General features: G+C 28.9%; 2 protein-coding genes across 4 annotated transcripts; both read left to right on the forward strand.

The window, feature by feature from the left end:
- The first annotated feature begins 1,870 nt into the window (after positions 1-1,870).
- Positions 1,871-3,620, forward strand: LOC113849335 (60S ribosomal protein L10-like). 3 transcript variants are annotated; one of them, XM_027479187.1, is made up of 5 exons: positions 1,882-1,922; positions 2,252-2,469; positions 2,641-2,753; positions 2,938-3,019; positions 3,252-3,580. In XM_027479187.1, exons 1-5 carry the CDS (start codon positions 1,913-1,915, stop codon positions 3,324-3,326), a joined length of 498 nt encoding a protein of 165 aa, XP_027334988.1. In that variant the 5' UTR covers positions 1,882-1,912; the 3' UTR covers positions 3,327-3,580. The 3 variants fall into 3 exon arrangements, with proteins under 3 accessions (XP_027334987.1, XP_027334986.1, XP_027334988.1); XM_027479186.1 differs by having other exon boundaries at positions 1,871-1,922; positions 2,252-2,753; positions 3,252-3,620; XM_027479185.1 differs by having other exon boundaries at positions 1,872-2,753.
- Positions 3,621-15,524: 11,904 nt separating this feature from the next.
- On the forward strand, positions 15,525-18,085 carry LOC113850790 (receptor like protein kinase S.2-like). The gene has a single exon (XM_027481332.1). It carries the CDS (start codon positions 15,525-15,527, stop codon positions 18,063-18,065), a length of 2,541 nt encoding a protein of 846 aa, XP_027337133.1. The 3' UTR covers positions 18,066-18,085.
- Positions 18,086-18,440: the final 355 nt, after the last annotated feature.

Below are 18,440 nucleotides of genomic sequence, written 5' to 3' on the forward strand. Positions count from 1 at the left end.
GTATATTACTTTTTATTCTTTCGTCAACCATCATGATATATTAATCACTTAAATAAATTTAATTAAGCAATAAAAATTCCAATTAACATAATCTCAAATAAAGTTTTATTTAGCTTAGTAGCTTAATTGAAATCATTAAAATTAATTTTTTAGACTATCTTAAACATAGTTAATTAATTAATATCAACACTTTAATTTTCAGTGTATCGCCTTGAACTCATTTTTAATAATATATCTATCCAAATAAGTTTAGTTTATGCTTGTCTTGTGTTGTTCAAGCATGTCTTAATTAAAAATTTTAAAGTTTAAACTTGATTTTATAACTCATTTGTAATATAATTATTTTTTCTTTATCAAATTTTTATTTATTAATAAAATATTCAATAAATACTTTAATACTTAAATTTGAAGTAAATTGATAATATAATTTATAATTCATAAAAATTAGTTAATATTAGGGATGGAATCTCTAATGGTAAAATTAGGAGAGTGTTTTTTGAAAAGTAAAGTTAGTAAATGTTAAATATATGATAATAGTAAATAATGTAATGTTTAAAGATCTTATAAAAAAAACATGAGAAAAAAAAAAAGATCTTATGAAAATTACAATATCTATGTGATTTGCACATGTATAAGTGTTTAGTGAGTTACAAACTTTAAGTTTTGATGTATTTGAATCTTTAGGTGTATTTGACGAAATTAACAAATAAGTTAGTTAATAGATAAAAAGTTAATTTCTTGAATTGAAAGTATTTGATAAAATTAGTTATTAAATTAACTAGTAAATATAAAATAATAGATAAAAATATAATAACTTAGTAGGCTAAAATTTAAGATTATCGATTATATACTTTTAAATAATTGTAATTTTTATACTTTAATTTATTTAAAATTATTTATCATCTTCAAATTAAGATAATGATTTTTTAATTTCAAATTTAATTTTTAAAATATTTTATTATAAAAAAATGTTAATATCATCGTTAAATCCAAAATATTAACAACTTATTGTTTTTTAAGATAATGAATGTTGTGACATTTTTTTATTAGCTGTGACATATTTTTTTTCTTTTCAATTTTTTAATTTAATTAAATATTATTTATTTGTATAAATAAATTTTATAATATTTTTATAGTTTAAGTTTTTATTAAAAAGATAAAAAATTATATTAAATATCAAAATTATTAATTCAATAATTAAAATAAACAACTTAATATTAAAACAATAATAAAAAAAGTAGTATTTCATGACAATAAGAAATCAACATATAATCTAAGCATTCCACAAAAATATAGGTTATGGAATAGGTAATTTATTTTCAATCTCCCTTTCCTTCTGTTTGGTGAGGAATTTAGTCCCAAGGAATGCATCCCATCCACAATTATTGTTTTGAGATTACTTGAAAGAATTTAATTAGGTTATGAAAGTAATTATAATGTTTTATGAAATTTCAAAATTTTTAATAAATTTATAAAAAAAATATTAGGAAAATTTGATAAATAAATTTTTATGCAACAATTTGTTAATTAATTAAATTTCTTTTTAAATAGACAAATTAAATAATCTATTCAAACAAGTCCTTATTGGTTTGGTCTATTGATCCTTATTAGAGAAATTCAAGCAAGGTGGTAGGCCTGTTCCCAAAAACTTAAGAAGGTATTAGTTTTTATTTTTATTTTTTAATAATAATTTGTTTGAAACAAAAAATTAGTGCAAAAATTAAATTCCAAAACAAGAGTTTGTGCCAAAAAGCTACCTACAAATAAGAAATGGTAGCAGGCTTTGGGCCTCCTTTTGGGCTTTTAAAAAAGACTAAGCCCATGCCATCTTGTCTGTACTATAAAATAATGATAAAACCCTATTTACCCTGTGTCTTCTAGGGTTAGTCTCTGCCTCAATTAAGACGTGGCCATGGGGAGAAGTATGCACACTTAGCACCTTTTACTTCCGTTAAATTTTGATTTATCGTTTGCTTTATTGAAGAATTCATGCTTCTTTCAATTTAATCTATCTTAGTTAGCTTGTTGCTTCAGAATTTGGATTTTTCTTTTTTATTATTTTTAATTTTGTCAGGAAATGAATGTAAATTTAAGTTTTGTTTGAAATAAGTTTGAAATGGATGATTTGATTAGAACACTGGTTTGTTATTTTGTTTCAAATTACTCTTCTCGTGTTTGCTGTTGTGTATGTTTCTTGTAATTTATAGACATGGATATGGTAATCATGAATTGTTATGGTGTTTTGATTTAGGACCTGCAAGGTGTTATAGACAAATTAAGAACAAGCCATACCCCAAGTCGCGGTTCTGCCGTGGTGTTCCTGATTCCAAAATCAGGATTTATGATGTTGGTATGAAGAAGAAAGGTGTTGATGAGTTTCCTTTCTGTGTCCATCTGGTTAGTTGGGAGAAGGAAAATGTTTCCAGTGAGGCTCTGGAAGCTGCCAGAATTGCTTGCAACAAATATATGGCAAAATTTGCTGGAAAGGATGCTTTCCATTTGAGAGTCAGGGTGCATCCATTCCATGTTCTTAGGATCAACAAGATGCTTTCGTGTGCTGGAGCTGATAGGCTTCAGACTGGGATGAGAGGTGCATTTGGAAAGCCACAGGGTACTTGTGCTAGAGTTGCTATTGGGCAGGTCCTCCTTTCCGTCCGCTGCAAGGACAGCAACAGCCATCATGCACAAGAGGCCCTCCGTCGTGCTAAGTTTAAGTTCCCTGGACGTCAAAAGATTATAGTTAGCAGGAAGTGGTATGTAATGTATTTGCAGCTGCTACCCATTTCGACATGACTGCTAACTTTTCAACAATAACTCAATCTGAATTATGAATGATAACTTATGTCTAATATAGACTTGTACTATGTGATTTCTGGGGCCTGTTTCTTCGGTGTATGGTTTTAACTCTTGGTATTGTTGTTTTAAATGGTTGCTTAGGGGATTCACCAAGTTTAGCCGTACTGATTACCTGAAGTTCAAGTCAGAGAACAGGATCATGCCCGATGGTGTGAATGCAAAGGTAATGTGAAGTTTCTTGAGAATGCGAGATACTGTGGTTGAAACTGTATGGCACATTGATTTTGTCACACTGAGGATGTATATTACTTGTTAACTTGGATATTGGTGGATGCATTGAGCCATGTTTCTGAATGAAATATTCCTTGTGCAGTCAATTGGTACCTTTTCCTTTAGTTAATTTTAGTGTATGTAATTGGGCTTCTAACTTTAAAGTTCCTTTTCCGGTTTTGCAGCTTCTTGGTTGCCATGGACCATTGGCTAATCGCCAACCTGGAAGAGCCTTTTTGCCTACCAGTGCTACTGCATAGGCTGTTTGTTACTCAGGAATATTAGACTTTGGATTATATTAGTTTTGCAACAGTCAGTTGGAGTTTGTTATTTTGTCTACACATTATATTAAACTAAGTTCTGTAATTTTTGTTTTTGGAACCACCTTGAATTGATAATATTAATGTTATATTTTGTTATGATCCACACTCTATTACTTCTCTTTAGTATTTGATATTCAGTTGTTGGTCACCAAATATTGGGTCATGGTACCTAGTATTGTTTTATTAACAAGAGATCGTACTACTCAGATTATGAAATTGCGTATTCTTGGCTCAAACATCAATTTTATGCCCATAGTTTCCAGATTTTATTTTAACCATGAGTATAGGATAAAGACTTTGTTTGGTGTGTGATAGAGGTAAAATTTTCCCAGTTGTAGATGGATTTCCTTGCTTTTCTTCTTTTTCCATATATAAATTTTTTCCTCTTGATTGAGTTTTTAATTTTCTGTCCATAGTTTCCAGTTTCTGTCTTGCTTTGGGGGGAGGGGGGGTGGGGTGTTGAATGTAGTTGAGTGACTGAGTTCAATTTTTCATCATTCGTTCTGTGATGAGAAATTTGAGGCTTCTGTTTTTCTCCCCCCACTCTGAAATCCAGTTTTTTCTCGTGTGAATCTCGGGAAGTACTGAACTGGAACATGACTAAGATCCCTTATTTAGCATTTATAAATTTTGAACTGATGTTATGCCCTATGCTCCTGAGAAATGTTTAGTAATACACTTGACCCATCTTTGCCCCTTTTGATTAGCCTTTTGATAAATGTCTCAATCTGGTTCTGAATATAAATCAGTTGAGTATTTGAAGATGATCTTTCTACAGTATAAACTTGAAAGTGTTCAAGTGTTCGATCATGCTCGGTTGATCTTTGCACTACATCTTGATCAGTCATCTCTTAAGGTGGGTTTTGCTCTTAGGCGTCTTCTTTTGAATCATGATTCAAGTTTCGTCCACAATTCATATGCATTGGTATAGGTTGATACATGCTCAAAACTTCAAAAATTGGATTTTTTTTGCCTTATTGGGTGAATTGAGAAACAATTTCTCAATGTAGGGTTTAAGGAAAAGTAATTCTCCTGGGGTTGGAATGACACGTTTTCGCCAGTGTCGTCGTCATACACTGATGACGTGTTCAATTTTTTTTTATTATTATGAGTGTCGGTTTGGTAAATAGCGATACATAGATGCTGACACGACAGGGTCAATAGTGTCATCCGATTCCTCCTCCTACTTTACAGTTTTTATTCAATATTAAAACTAAATATAACAGCAAAATTTTAGGTGAGTGAAGCAATTTTTCAGTTCTAGCAATTTAAGGTTAGAAGTTTTATATTTTAAATTAATTTTAATTAATAAAATGAAATAATAATCTTTTGAAAGAAAAAGATTATTTGTAATTATAATATTATTATAATATAAATAAAATATTATTATTTGTAATTTTTATTTTATGTAATTATTAGTTGTTGAAATAAATAAAATTTCTTGTGTTATGAATAAAATTTATTTAATTATAGGTGTAATATTTAATATATGAATATACATTTGTTTTAAATTAATTTGTCTAATATTCTCTATTTATTAGTGTTTGTTTAAATAAATAATATATATATTTTTTATCATTAATCATATTATAATCATAATTTTGTTATGTAGAATATATGAAAGAAATGAGAGTATAATTTTTGAACGGAACAAAAAGATGATTAAGATAGAGATATACATATAAAATTGAAATTGTTAGTAGTAAGGTAATTTTTAAATTGATTTTATGATTTTAGTTGATGCAAAGAGTGAAAATTATATAATTTTAAATATATGTGATAATAAAAATATTGATTATATGATAAGTGCATATTAGTGAAATTAAAAATTTGATTAAATGTATTCATTTTATTAAGTTTAGTTATAAAAGCTAACTATTGTATTAGGTTTTTGTTTGGGCTTTAAGCCTTGTTTATTAAAAAAAAAATAATGACATTAAAGAAATGTAATTAATTGAATTATATGTTGATGTTACTGTTGATAAAACTTCTTATATTATTGTACTAACGTTAACATTAAATTTATCACTCTCAAGTATTATACACCATGAAGAAGAGTTAACATTAATTTGAGTGACAATATGAAGAAGAATATATAACAAAAAGAAGTAATATACATTTAACTTAATTAAAAAGTATTTTATTTATTAATATATATATATATATATATATATATATATTAATATAATTGTTAATGTAAGATTTACCGCTGAAGAAGATGATTATGAAAAAGATAACTACGAAGAAGAATCACATATTTCATTTAACATTTATTATTATATTTATTTAGAGTGATTTTGATTCAACTATGAATATTCTAAATGTTGAAAGATATTAATAATATTACAATTATTGTAGTTTACACTCAATTAATTTTTTCATTATTCATTTATTATTTTAATTAATCTAATTTATAAATACTATGATGATTAATTTTGTTTTCAAATTTCACAACTCTAAATTATTTACTATTCTTTTCAATGTCTCTGCATTTCAATTTTTTCCAAATTAACCTATTAACAACATTATGACAATTTTCTGATATTAATAATATGACCTCTTTATTATTATCTTAAATTTAATGTATATTTTATTAATTTATAACAAACATTTTACCTTAAAAAAAACCTAATTCTTAATTATATAACATAATATGTTTTCTTTAATATTTTTTCAAAATTAACCAATTCACTATTTTTCAATAATAATAATAATTTCTACTACATCTCATTTCTTTAATTTAATTTTAATTACTCACATATTATTTTATTAATCTACTAACAATCAAATTCTAATTCTATTTAATATATTTATAATATTATTATTTTCCATTTCTCTATTTATTCACATTTAATTTTGTTTATAATTTTATTATATTTATAATATTACAATTACAATAATAAAATTTCTTTTCATCAGATTTAATTTAAAAACAATAAATTTAACCTACAAAAAATATAATTTTAAATTAGAGATAAATTCTGAAACTTTTCTTTCTATTTTCTAAATACAATAAAATATAAAACATATATATTTTAAAATTAATTTTTTACTAACCTCTAATACTGTATCCAACATCTTTCACTCATACCAGTTTCAAATGAAAATGTTGTGGCTCTCTCAAAATTTTTTTTTGCTAGACATTAAAAAATGAATAAAAATAAATTAAAAATTATTTTTAACACAATAATTTCTTCCTACCTTACATAATATCAAAATAGTGAAATCATTTTTGTAAATTGGATAATTTTTTAGCAAAACTCTCACTTGGGTATGTTTGATTTCTCTTTTAAAGAGTTTTTTTTTTTTTTTTTTTTTAAATATAGTATAAATTTATACTATATTTAGAAACAAAAAACAGAAAACTTTATTTAAAAGAGAAATCAAACATTCTTAGATCTTTAGTTTTTTTTTTATTCTGGCAATTGTTTATGAAACTGAATAAGAAAAACAAAGATGAAGGTAAGGAAGAGAGGTGAGTGGCAGGGCAGCCCAACAGTTCAGGAGAAATGTTACTAGGATCAATCAAATATGTGTTGGGCCTAACAATGCTAACATACAAGTCAGCTATAACAATGACAACACAGGAATCAGGTTTAAACTTGCGGATACTCTTACACGTCGCCACATGTCTTCACTCTAGCCATTGATGAATTTTAAAATTTTTTGGCCATTATTCGTGTGGCACATGTTATTCAAAGTTTTTGTCGATTATTTATTTTTGACACCTGTATTTAAAAAATAATAATAATAGTATCAATGATGTGTGTGACACATATTAGATCCAACTCTAATACTATTGTTGGAGGTAGAGCTTTTAAGTAAGGAGTCTAATAGGATACCACAATGTAACCCCAAAACTTTAAGGTAATTGGTATGAGTCTATCTTCTTAAAAATTCTTAATTTGCTCACGTCCCATTCCATGTGAGACTAATTTACACTAGACTCCAAATTTTCCTCTCAAGTGTGAATCTATCTATTTCATATTGGCTCCCTTCACAGTACACATCAAGAGTATCCATAGTCTATATCAAGGTTATTCAAGATTTTTGTCGATTATTTATTTTTGACACTTGTATTTTAAAAAAATAATAATAATAGTATCAGTGATGTGTGTGACACACATTAGATCCAACTCTAATACCATTGTTGGAGGTAAAACTTTTAAGTAAGGTGTTGAATGTAGTTGAGTGACTGAGTTCAATTTTTCATCATTCGTTCTGTGATGAGAAATTTGAGGCTTCTGTTTTTCTCCCCCCACTCTGAAATCCAGTTTTTTCTCGTGTGAATCTCGGGAAGTACTGAACTGGAACATGACTAAGATCCCTTATTTAACATTTATAAATTTTGAACTGATGTTATGCCCTATGCTCCTGAGAAATGTTAGTAATACACTTGACCCATCTTTGCCACTTTTGATTAGCCTTTTGATAAATGTCTCAATCTGGTTCTGAATATAAATCAGTTGAGTATTTGAAGATGATCTTTCTACAGTATAAACTTGAAAGTGTTCAAGTGTTCGATCATGCTCGGTTGATCCTTGCACTACATTTTTTATTTTTTTTAAATATAGTATAAATTTATACTATATTTAGAAAAAAAAAACAAAAAACTTTATTTAAAAGAGAAATCAAACATTCTTAGATCTTTAGTTTTTTTTTTTATTCTGGCAATTGTTTATGAAACTGAATAAGAAAAACAAAGATGAAGGTAAGGAAGATAGGTGAGTGGCAGGGCAGCCCAACAGTTCAGGAGAAATGTTACTAGGACCAATCAAATATGTGTTGGGCCTAACAATGCTAACATACAAGTCAGCTATAACAATGACAACACAGGAATCAGGTTTAAACTTGCGGATACTCTTACACGTCGCCACATGTCTTCACTCTAGCCATTGATGAATTTTAAAATTTTTTGGCCATTATTCGTGTGGCACATGTTATTCAAAGTTTTTGTCGATTATTTATTTTTGACACCTGTATTTAAAAAATAATAATAATAGTATCAATGATGTGTGTGACACATATTAGATCCAACTCTAATATTATTGTTGGAGGTAGAGCTTTTAAGTAAGGAGTCTCATAGGATACCACAATGTAACCCCAAAACTTTAAGGTAATTGGTATGAGTCTATCTTCTTAAAAATTCTTAATTTGCTCACGTCCCATTCCATGTGAGACTAATTTACACTAGACTCCAAATTTTCCACTCAAGTGTGAATCTATCTATTTCATATTGGCTCCCTTCACAGTAGACATCAAGAGTATCTATAGTCTATATCAAGGTTATTCAAGATTTTTGTCGATTATTTATTTTTGACACTTGTATTTTAAAAAAATAATAATAATAGTATCAGTGATGTGTGTGACACACATTAGATCTAACTCTAATACCATTGTTGGAGGTAGAACTTTTAAGTAAGGAGTCTCATAGGATACCACAATGCAACCCCAAAACCTTAAGGCAATTGGTATGAGTCTATCTCCTTAAAAATTCCTAATTTGCTCACGTCTCATTCCATGTGACACTAATTCACACTAGACTTCAAATTTTTCACTCAAGTGTGAATCTATCTATTTCATATCGGCTTCTTTCACAGTAGACATCAGGAGTATTCATAGTCTATATCAGAGCAACTCTTGCTCTCTCTCTTCCATGTGGTTGCCATTAACTCTTTGCTAGGGCTCATCTATGCTCTCTCTCTTTCACATGGGGGCCACGAGCTCTCTATTAGAGCTCATCTAATATCATTGTTCCTCTAGAGTGTACTCTCACACTAACCATGAGTGTTACATTGTAGACTCTCTTTGTTGCAGCTTATCTACTCGTCTGAGCAGGTCATCTAGATTGACCCAACTCGGATACTACTTGTTAGTCTATTATGGACTTTTATGTATATCTCCACACACATTAGACATGCATCATTTCCTATCGCAGATGAGGAAATTGATTTATAGAAATTCTAAATTGAGAAATTGTTTTTCAATTGAACTTAATAAGACAAAAAAAATCCTAAAAAAATAATAGATTGTTATGTTGTTTGGTTTAGAATTTCCTATTCTTCCTTAACCCATTCCTGATATTCTTGATCTTATTTGACTCCTGCAAATCTCTACCGTAAAAATAGTCTTCTATCTTTAGCTCCCAATAAAAGTAATTTTCTGCAATCAGCATGAGCACATCTCAGTCATGAATCACAACACACTTCATCATGAGTTAAGGAATTATTGAAACAAGTTCAAATGGAAGAAAAAATTATATTCAATTTGTTGACTTGTACTTAACAAATTATGTCTGATCTGATTTGGTCTTGCAGTCCAAATAATCCTCTATCATGGTGTTAGTAATGAACAAAAACACTTCATAGTAATTTCATTCTCAACGGTTGTAAGAAAACTCTTAGTAATATTTTTTACTATTTATAAACATTAAAACAAATATGATGAAAATACTTGTAGCACCCTCATAAATAAGTGGTTGTGATGCAATTACAAAATGGGAATTTGGTGAAGCAGACAATAAAAAAATATAAACAAGTACCAGTCCCAAACAAAGGGAGCACAAAAAATTGGGTTGGTAAGAAATCTACTCCTTGACTTCCTAATATAAGAGATGAATAAATCAAATTTTCATGACATTATTGATATGATTATGGAAAAAATTATGTACGAAATTCATCAGTACACTGAATTCACTCAAATTTTGAGATAAGAAGTGTGAACCGTTGTAGGTACAGTATTTGTTCAACGTCATTTCATTTGATATCACTGTTGGAAAATACTATATTAATTTCTTTCTGTGATTTAAGATGGGCTACTGGAAAAAAAAGAAAGCAATTAAAAAATTAAGTTACTTAGAATTTTTTAAGTGAAATTAGCGTGAGTGGGAAAAAACACTGAACCTCTTAGTTCAAATAAAAGTCTTCATTATGAACAAGAATTACAATGGCTTTCTTTACACAAGCAAGAATATCTTACCTTTCTGGGATGGTATACATTATTGAATACAACACTTTTTTTTTAAAGAGAGTTTAAAAAAGAAAAAGAGACTCACTAGTTCTCACTTTTATCCAAGTATGTGTAACTTCTTTAAGAATGGATAAGTGAATATTAAGGGCATGTTTGTTTGTTTGTTTGTTTTTTCAAAAGAGTTTTATGTTTTTTAAAAATAAAATATAATGCAAATTTGTACTGTATTTTATTTTTAAAAACATAAAACCCTCTTTAAAAAGGGAAACAAACATATTCTAATGTTTCTTACCTTTCTACAGCCTTTAAAGAACATAGTTCCTTCATTTGAAATTATGTGCATATTTTCAACAGTGAAATGGAAAAGTTCCATCATAATGTTGATTAATTAATTTTGTATGGAACTCTTGAATTATGGAGAGACCAAATATATACAAGGAATTGGAATGTTTGAGCAAAGAGTATGTGAATCGGGTTTGATTCAATTCTTCCAAATTCTTAATTAGTGAGGTGCGATTGTGACTAACATTTGGAATTTCAGAGTTGAAGTTGGTTATAGCCAATGCTTATAAGCTAGTATATATATCAATTTATAAGAAATTAAATCATAAATAGTTAAATAGTTCACATGTAAATATTAAATATGATTCTTTATTTATTTAAAAATGATTTTAAATCAATTTAAAAAAAATTACAAAATAGTTTGTTGCACTAACTCACCCAATTTTGATTGATTTAACTAATACTAATTGTTTCTTCTAATATTTTTTTAGGTTGTCCGATTTGATAACCTAACCGATATATGTCCAATTAAAAAGGAGTAGGTCTTATTTAATTTTACAATTTTGTAAATCTTAAATTTTAGTGTTGACTTTAAATATTTAATAAGAGTAACATAAAAGTATAATAAATAGTTTATTTTTTAATAAAAATTACTATTATTATATTTTTAAACTTATTTATAAAGATTGAATTAAATGTTAATATTAAGTTCTTAATTAATAACTGAAAGTTTTTAAAAATTAACTTAATAAAACGAGACTCATTAAAATAAGAATGAGATGCATGTAAATATTTTTACCCTCAATAGCTATAATCAATAACAAACTGTACATAAGAGAATATATTATTAATATTTAAAAAAAATATAATTTATATATAAAATTTATTTATTTGATCTTTATGTGTATATATATAAATCTTGCAGTAATGTAAATTTAAAAACTCTTATCTTTCGTTTAACTTACATTTAACAGTAAAACAATAATAAATTATAATTTATTAGATATAAGTTAAATAAAAGAATCAGATAAATAGAATGTAAATAAAATTTTTTAAACTTATATTAGTGTAAAAAGATATATATATATATATATATATATATATATATATATATATATTCAGTTAAATACTTTTTTTTAATATATGCAATATCTCAATCAAATTCATTCTTAAATGTTAAAATTAATTAAACTGAAAAAAAACATTTATTAAAAAGTCAATTGATATTATGTTTTGTTTTAAGAGGTTTAACCTTTTTTAATTTTTTGTCCATGTATTTAAATTTTCAGTTTCTTAATGAATGCTTGATGAGCAGTTAAACCCAGTTGTGAGTGGTTTTATTCGAGATTTTCCATGGTTGGTTGGTATGATTCTATTCTGATTTAGACGTGCTTTTAGGTAAGTGGGTATGGGGTTTTCACTAATTAGAGGAGTTGGCCTAAATTCAACCCAACAATTGTACTTTTTCTTTGGTTCGGTTCATACAAAATTGACTTTATTATTAAAATAAAACTTATGTACTGAAGCCCAATACCAACCTTCAAACCAATATTCTAATAGGCTCTAAAGCTACTTTCCTTAAATATTTTTTTTTATTTAATTCGAGCAAAATTATTTTTTAAAAATTTATTTATGATCTACGTTTAAAAATTTCAGACTAATATTCTTTATAAAAATCAAATTATAAAATTATAGCTAAAAAATTTCTTATCCTCATACATTTAATATATAAAGTGAAATGACACTATGCGTGAAATTTATATTATTAAATTAATAATTTTTTATAAAATATAAAATAAATTAATTTAATCTTTGATTTGAAGATTCTTATAAAAAATAGATTTAATAAAAATAAATATTAAATGTTAGATATAACATATATATATAATTTATTATGCCATGTAATGTTATTTTTTTTTTATATTTTAACAGTAAAGCTGTATACGTAAATAATGTATAAAAATTTGTGTTACAATAAAAAATTAATTTAAATAAATTTGTGATATTTATAATTGTAAATTAATTTTTGAAGATAAAAATTTTGTAGATAAATCTTTATACATATATTTATCTTTTATTTAATTCACATTGTTATTCTTTAAATTTATTTTTTTACTTGTATATCAAAATTTTTGCAGCTATAATTGAAAGAGAAAATCTTCATACACCATTTTCTAGAATCTTTCACCCTTTTCCCTTCTCCTTCTCCTTCTCCTTCTCCTTCATCCTCTTTCCCTCCTCCTCACAATTCCTTTTAGTCTCTCTTTGAAAACCCCTCTTTTTCACCCTTTTTCTTCTCCCTCTTCTTCATAGTTCCTCTTAGTGGTGCCTCTGTTGTTTTTGTTTGACATGTGTGAGGAGTTCCCAAATAATACTTATACTATTGAACGTTCTTAAGTTAAAAAGTAATAACATGAATCAACAATAAATATTAGTATAGAAATTTATTTATAAATTTTTTATCTGTAATGATTAATTTATAAATTTAAGTCAATTATATGATAAAAACTTATTTATACCTAAGTAAATTAAGTGAGAAATTAAGTTACATGTATTTTAAAATTTTCATCTTCAGATAACATAAGCATTACCCATAAATATTGTTGTACTGATACATCGAAACAAACGATCCCTTATATGAATGTTCAGTAACCCGTCACTGATAAAAATGGGTTCAATTTTATTCTTTTGTGACCAAATTTGTCTCAATTTTTTCCATGAAAAACTGAATAATGCAAATTGACTTCTGAGCAACCTACGGTTTTTATGTAAATATCCAAACACCGTACATTGGTTTTTTCTTTCTTTCATGAATTTTTTTTTCTTTTATGAAACGTAAAATTGAAACAATAAAAAGTTATTATTTTGATTTTGGGGTGTATTTTAAGATATTATGTACAAAAAATAGGTAAAAAATGGGAATTATTATTTATAATATCATATTCAGTATCAATTTTTTATTTTTACAAAATAAAATTATTCTCTTATTTGGTTAAAAAGCATTCATGTTAAGAAGCTGACTTTCGTTGACATGCAGCCAAAACCAACGTTATTTTTTCTTTTTCTCTCTGTTTTCTTTCTTTCTTTTCGTTAACTTTTACTTTTAAGACGAAAAATCTTTCTTCTTTGTTAAGAGTAGCACACAATCCTGAAGAGAAGTCACTTTTAATGACTAAATCTTAAGGAAAGAAGGTTACCCATTGAGCTCCTATTTACTTTGACAAGTATATATTTTAAGTAAATTGAAAAATGTTAAAAGTGTATTTATGAAAGCATTTCAGCTGGATAAAATCTTTTCTATTTTAGATGATATTGTTGTTTAACAAAAAATAATTTATTTGATAAGGTTGCCTAAACACGTGGTTATTATTAATATTTTTTAATATTATTCTAACAAGCATTTTTCAAAATTACTTTTTAACTATTAATTGAAAGTTTTTTTCTCAATAAATTTTAATATTTTTTCATAAAACCTCATTAAATTTACTTTTTACGTTTAACTTTTTATACTAGTTTCCTTATTAAATTGTATTAAAATATTGCAACATTAAATTTTATTTTTTATAATATAAATTTATTAAAAATATATAATTATAAGGAAAACAACTATTTGTTGAACTTGAACTCAAGATTGGATTAAACTAAAATAATTTGTATCAGTTAATTCATGTGCTTAATTACTTAATTATTATTTAAAACTAGTCTTAAAAACTATTAATATATTTCAAAAAATAATCCATGAGAAATTATATTTTTAAATAATTACTATCTGTAGGAACCTTTAAAAACTAACTATATTGCATAATTTAAAACGGAAGCAAACACAATAACTGGATTTTTCCAAAGCTACATAAACAAGCTTAAGATTGTCAATGAAAAACAATCATGGAAACCGATGTGTGAACAACCTATGAGTTTTTATCTAAATATTCAAACACTTACTTTGTTTCCTTTTATTTAATTTGTTTAAAAGCTTCCCAGTTTTTTGTAAGGAGCTGACAGTGACTTCCGTTGCCAAAACTGATGTTAGTTTTTTCTGTTTCTTCATCATTTTCATTGATATTTTTCTTCCTCCCTCTTATTAACTTTTACTTTCGACATGAAATATTTTTTCATGCACATGAAATGTTTCTTCATCATTAAGTGTTGCGAAAACCAGTTCGACCCAGTTTGATGTGTCGAGTAAATGTAAAATATTTAACGTAAAGTTTGAATACATAACTTAGTAATTAGCTAAAATAATCATAATATTGTATTTGTTTGTGTGTTAATTATAATATTTCATAACTAAAATAATAATATTGTATTTTTTATCGCTATTTTTTTTTTTATAATTTTTTGTTTTTAGTTTCTGTTGCTGATATCATCCATTAAACTCAAATTAACATATTTAAGTGATATACTTATTTATTAATTATGTCATATTTTATTGATTCGAGTCTAGTTTAATGATGGTGATTATGTCCTTAATTTAAAACCCAAAAGAAATCAAGGTTAAGATATTCAATGAAAACAAAGAAAAGGGTTGAGGTAGCACGCAATGGACATAAACCAAAGAATATTAAAAGAATAATCATTTTGGCGATGTCATATCAAAGGTGGTAGGTTCCAATTTGGCTAATGGTTGCACTCAATTCAACCGTGCTAACTTAACGCGTTGAATAATGCCATTAACAATGCCATTGCCATCATCATCAAATACCCAAACTTCAATTTCTTTTGCATCACACCATTAGCAACCATTAACATTTGGCATTCATTGCAATCATCTCATCCATGTCCCTATAGTTTATGCTTTCACAAAACCCATTTATTCATTCATTCATTCTCATAAACACAACACAACGCAACATAGCTATGCAACTCACTCACCTTTGCATTATTATGCCCTCAGATTTTGATGAACTAGAACCACTTCATGCAAATGATCCACAAGCCAATAATCACTATGAAGGGTCACAAAAAGTAAAGGCCAAAAAGCACCCTCATGGGGCATGTGGAGGCCAAGTTGTTACATTCCTTCATGGTTCTTTTACTAGGTTGTGTGACACAAAGTGGTGGAACATGAACCTATGCCAACATGGGGCAAGGAAAACCAAGCGCATCAAGAACAACTCTTGTGTGTTTCATGACATGGAGGGTGTGCAACTCTCTACAAAGATTGGAAGGGACAGCAACAACCCAAGAATTTTCAGCTATGCTGAGCTTTACATAGGATCAAGGGGTTTCTCTGATGAAGAAGTTCTAGGAAGTGGAGGGTTTGGCAAAGTGTACAAGGCTGTTATGCCTAGTGATGGAACAGTGGTTGCTGTGAAGTGTTGCTTAGCAGGGAAAGGACACAAATTTGAGAAGACTTTTGCCGCAGAATTAGCTGCAGTGGCTCATCTTCGCCACAAGAACCTTGTTCCTTTAAGGGGTTGGTGTGTTTTTGAGGATCAACTCTACCTTGTGTATGATTACATGCCTAATAGTAGTCTTGACAAGGTACTATTTCGTAGGCCTGAGAAGAACTTGAAGGAAGAGACTCTTGGTTGGTTGAGGCGTGTGAAGATTGTGAAAGGTTTGGCAGCTGCATTACACTATTTGCATGAACAGTTGGAGACTCAAATCATTCATAGGGATGTGAAAGCCAGCAATGTCATGCTTGATTCCCATTATAATGCTAGGTTGGGTGATTTTGGATTGGCAAGGTGGCTAGAGCATGAGCTTGAGTATGAAGCAAGGAAGGCCTCAACAAAGTTTGACCATTTCAGGATGAGTGAGACAACAAGGATTGGTGGCACAATTGGGTACTTGCCCCCTGAAAGTTTTCAGAGAAGAAGCATAGCTACCTCAAAATCTGATGTTTTTAGCTTTGGGATTGTGGTGTTGGAGGTGGTGTCTGGAAGGAGAGCTATTGATCTTACATACCCAGATGACCAAATCATCTTGCTTGATTGGGTTAGAAGGCTTAGTGATGAAAGGAAGCTAGTTGATGCTAGGGATGCAAGGCTAATGGATGGTTCCAACAAGGTTTTTGAGATGGAGCACCTGATTCACATAAGCCTCTTGTGCACACTCCATGACCCACAATTTAGACCAAGCATGAAGTGGATTGTGGAAGCACTTTCTGACATGTCAAACAAATTGCCAACACTCCCTTCATTTCACTCCCATCCTATGTATGTCTCTTTGTCTTCATCATCAGAAACTAGTCCAAGCAGCACAAAAGGCACAGGCTCAAGTTCAGGCTCAGGATCAGCAACAGAGAATGCTAGCATTAGCAATCATACTTGTTTAAATTCCAAGTATGTCACAGCCACAGGAGACACTGTTTATGTAACTGCTGAAGTTGAACCAAGAAGCAGTGGAATGAGCTCTTCTAAGAGTAGAAAGATCATGCATAGGCAACCATCATTTCCTGTGGTTGAAACTCCTAGGGAGATACCATACAAGGATATTGTTTCAGCGACTGACAATTTCTCTGACTCAAAAAGGGTGGCAGAGCTAGACTTCGGAACTGCCTACCATGGCATCCTTGATGGACACTATCATGTCATGGTGAAACGCCTTGGCTTGAAAACATGCCCTGCATTGCGCCAAAGATTCTCCAATGAACTAAAGAACTTGGCAAGACTTCACCACAGGAATTTGGTGCAGCTTAGAGGGTGGTGCACTGAGCATGGAGAGATGCTTGTGGTTTATGATTACTACTCAGCTAGAAGAATTCTGAGTCACCAACTTCACCATCATAACAATGGTAGAAATGGTTGTAATTCTGTCCTCAAATGGCATCACAGATATAACATAGTGAAATCACTTGCATCTGCACTTCTCTATCTGCATGAAGAATGGGATGAACAAGTCATTCACAGGAACATAACCTGTTCAGCTATCATTCTTGAACATGACATGAATCCAAGACTAGGTAGCTTTGCTCTGGCTGAATTCTTGTCAAGGAATGAGCATGGCCATCATGTAATCACTGATAGGAGAAAATCGGTTCGTGGGATTTTTGGCTACATGTCACCGGAATATGTGGAATCCGGCGAGGCAACCGCTGCTGCTGATGTTTATAGTTTTGGTGTGGTAGTGCTTGAAGTTGTAACTGGACATATGGCTGTGGATTTTAGGCAACCAGAGGTGCTGTTGGTAAAGAAGGTTCATGAATTTGAGATGAGAAAAAGACCACTTGAGGCATTAGCTGATATAGGACTAAATGGTGGGTATAATTACAAAGAACTAATGAGATTGGTAAAGTTAGGAGTTGCATGCACCCGTTCTGACCCGACATTAAGACCAAGCACTAGACAAATTGTAAGCATTCTTGATGGCAATGACAAATTAATCATGGAGGAGAGCATGGAGAGCATGGAAGAATGGAGACTAAGAAATGCTTGTTCTTTGTCACTGGTTAAGAGAATCCAAGCTCTAGGAATACAATGAAAAGTTGCACAAGAAAATGCAGCAACATAATGGGAAATGGTAGCAATGTGTAACATAGAGCAAGTTTGCTTGTAAGAAAGGGAAAGTTTTTTCTTCTGTGTCTTTGTGCTTGTAGTTATTTTTCTGCTTGTTAACTATGCTTGGTTGTATATAACAAAGAGAAGGTTAATGCATTGGTGTTATTTCTACTAAGCATGATTTAGTCTATACTTAAGATTTATGAAGACAATCATAATTTTCAATATCACCAACAGATTGTATCCATTGTTGCTATAACAATTTCAAGGGAATGAAGGAAAAGATTCAGATTTTAGCAAATTTATAGTCATACACACTCATCACAGTAGCAGCATGATTTTCTCTTTGTATATCAGA

Source organism: Abrus precatorius, unplaced genomic scaffold (assembly GCF_003935025.1).
Source record: "Abrus precatorius isolate BTA unplaced genomic scaffold, Abrus_2018 Scaffold9, whole genome shotgun sequence".
Taxonomy (NCBI): domain Eukaryota; kingdom Viridiplantae; phylum Streptophyta; class Magnoliopsida; order Fabales; family Fabaceae; genus Abrus; species Abrus precatorius.

Coding starts and splice junctions, on each gene's coding strand:
- LOC113849335 (XM_027479185.1), top strand. CDS start 2,188: ATGTTTCTTGTAATTTATAGACATGGATATGGTAATCATGAATTGTTA. Junction 2,754..2,937: donor ATTATAGTTAGCAGGAAGTG/GTATGTAATGTA, acceptor ATGGTTGCTTAG/GGGATTCACCAAGTTTAGCC. Junction 3,020..3,251: donor CCGATGGTGTGAATGCAAAG/GTAATGTGAAGT, acceptor CCGGTTTTGCAG/CTTCTTGGTTGCCATGGACC.
- LOC113850790 (XM_027481332.1), top strand. CDS start 15,525: ATGCCCTCAGATTTTGATGAACTAGAACCACTTCATGCAAATGATCCA.